The following is a 1,510-nucleotide window of genomic DNA, read 5'->3' as shown; positions in this document are numbered from 1 at the left end:
CCGTCCAACCAGTACCCGTCTGAGCGGCGATACTCAGCCTCATGCGTGCTGGGACTCAGCGCAGTGTTCCTGGCCTTCAGCATGCTGGCGCTCGTCATGGTGTTGCTGATGCTCCAGAAAATGTACCTGCCTGCGAATCAACTCAAAGACAACTTGGTCCAGAAAGTGACTGACGATCTGAAGTTCTCCAATCCCGGCTATCTGCACTACTACATCAGAATCCCGGTTCTGATCCTATGCGGTTGCTTTGCGTTGGGATGCGGCAACCTGGCCGCTTTCATTAGCGGCCTGTTCGCTTGGAAGCGCTGGTATGTCGATCAGAACATCACCTACTTCTTCCTCAGCTGCATTGCTTCCACCGTCACTTCGGCCCTGTCCATCCTCATAAATGTGGTCACGTACTCCAACTTGGAGTTCACCTACTTGGATGACCAGGATCAGGAGGCACCTCGAACATTGTCGCCTCTTTCGGCGTCTCTGGCGGCAAATGCGATGCTCCTTGCAGTTTTAAGCGTCGTTTGGTCGTTGCTGGCCACCAAACTGGCGTACCGCGGCATGACCAGCTACTACCCGGAGGATGCGATGGAAAGCGGCCGCAACGTGGCAGTGCAACCTAAAAAGGGACGGGCCCTGCAGAATAGCATCCCCATCGAGATCGTCAACCGCTTCGCTGCAGAATCAATGGCAGGCATTCTGCCCAAGAAGGAAAACTGCGATCTGCCCAAGCAGGAGACCACTGTGGAGTATCAGCAGCGCGTCAATAAGTTTCTGAGCGCGTCCGGAACCAAAGAAGGCGAAGCGAGCGCCAACCATGTAAGCCCGACTGATAGATAGAATAGTTGTTTCCTTTTAAACACTATATATAGGCAACGAATTGTACTTAATTGTTGGGGGCTACCAGTCGTGTGGTAGAAGCCAGCCGAAATGTGTCATAATAAATGGATTAAGGTACTTAATAAAACAAGCAAGTTTTAGTGTCTCCTGTTCTTGGCTTGGAATATCACCGTTCCGGCAAACTACACCAATTTCATCTGATCATTCAATTAAAACACTTCTAAAACGCGTATACAGGGTTATTCACGCTATACGGCACGGCAGTTTGCGGCTAAACCGTTTGATTTTTAAACGTTTGATTTTACCGAGCGCCCATTTTAAAAATTTTTTCGTAATGTACAGGGCCAAAGACTCTAAAGGTATCAAAGTTGCGTTTTTTTAAACGAAATGTCCTGTATATTATTGCATTTTTGGATTCGCTGAATAAAATAAGTGTCTGTTTTAATAAGGTTTATAATACCTAAATCTTAAGGTTTTTTAAATAATACGAATGTAATCAAAATCTAATCAATTTTCACGTGTCAAATCCTTTAGAAGTATTTGAGTAACAAGATATAATATTTCAAAAAATCAAAATAGGTGGTCAGTTAATGTGTGGGGTGGAATACTGGGCCAATATTTAATTGGACGCTATTTTTTTGAAGGACATCTAAATGGTTTGATGTTTCTCCAGTTT

General features: G+C 45.3%; 2 protein-coding genes across 2 annotated transcripts in view; both read left to right on the top strand.

Moving 5' to 3' along the window:
• LOC109534898 overlaps nucleotides 1–961 on the top strand; it is a gene marked incomplete in the record, with an annotated part of 2,843 nt that extends 1,882 nt beyond the window's left edge. Inside the window, 1 exon segment of the mRNA XM_048662033.1 lies at nucleotides 1–961. Coding sequence (XP_048517990.1) covers nucleotides 1–834 — 834 coding nt within the window.
• The window catches only part of LOC109534879, a gene marked incomplete in the record, with an annotated part of 72,531 nt that overhangs the window by 52,721 nt on the left and 18,300 nt on the right, over nucleotides 1–1,510 (top strand).

This window comes from Dendroctonus ponderosae, unplaced genomic scaffold (genome assembly GCF_020466585.1).
Source record: "Dendroctonus ponderosae isolate FM_Combo_2020 unplaced genomic scaffold, Dpon_F_20191213v2 Dpon_F_20191213_10, whole genome shotgun sequence".
Classification (NCBI taxonomy): Eukaryota; Metazoa; Arthropoda; class Insecta; order Coleoptera; family Curculionidae; genus Dendroctonus; species Dendroctonus ponderosae.
Note: the sequence above shows the minus strand (reverse complement) of the source record. Positions and strands in the feature narration are given on the sequence as shown.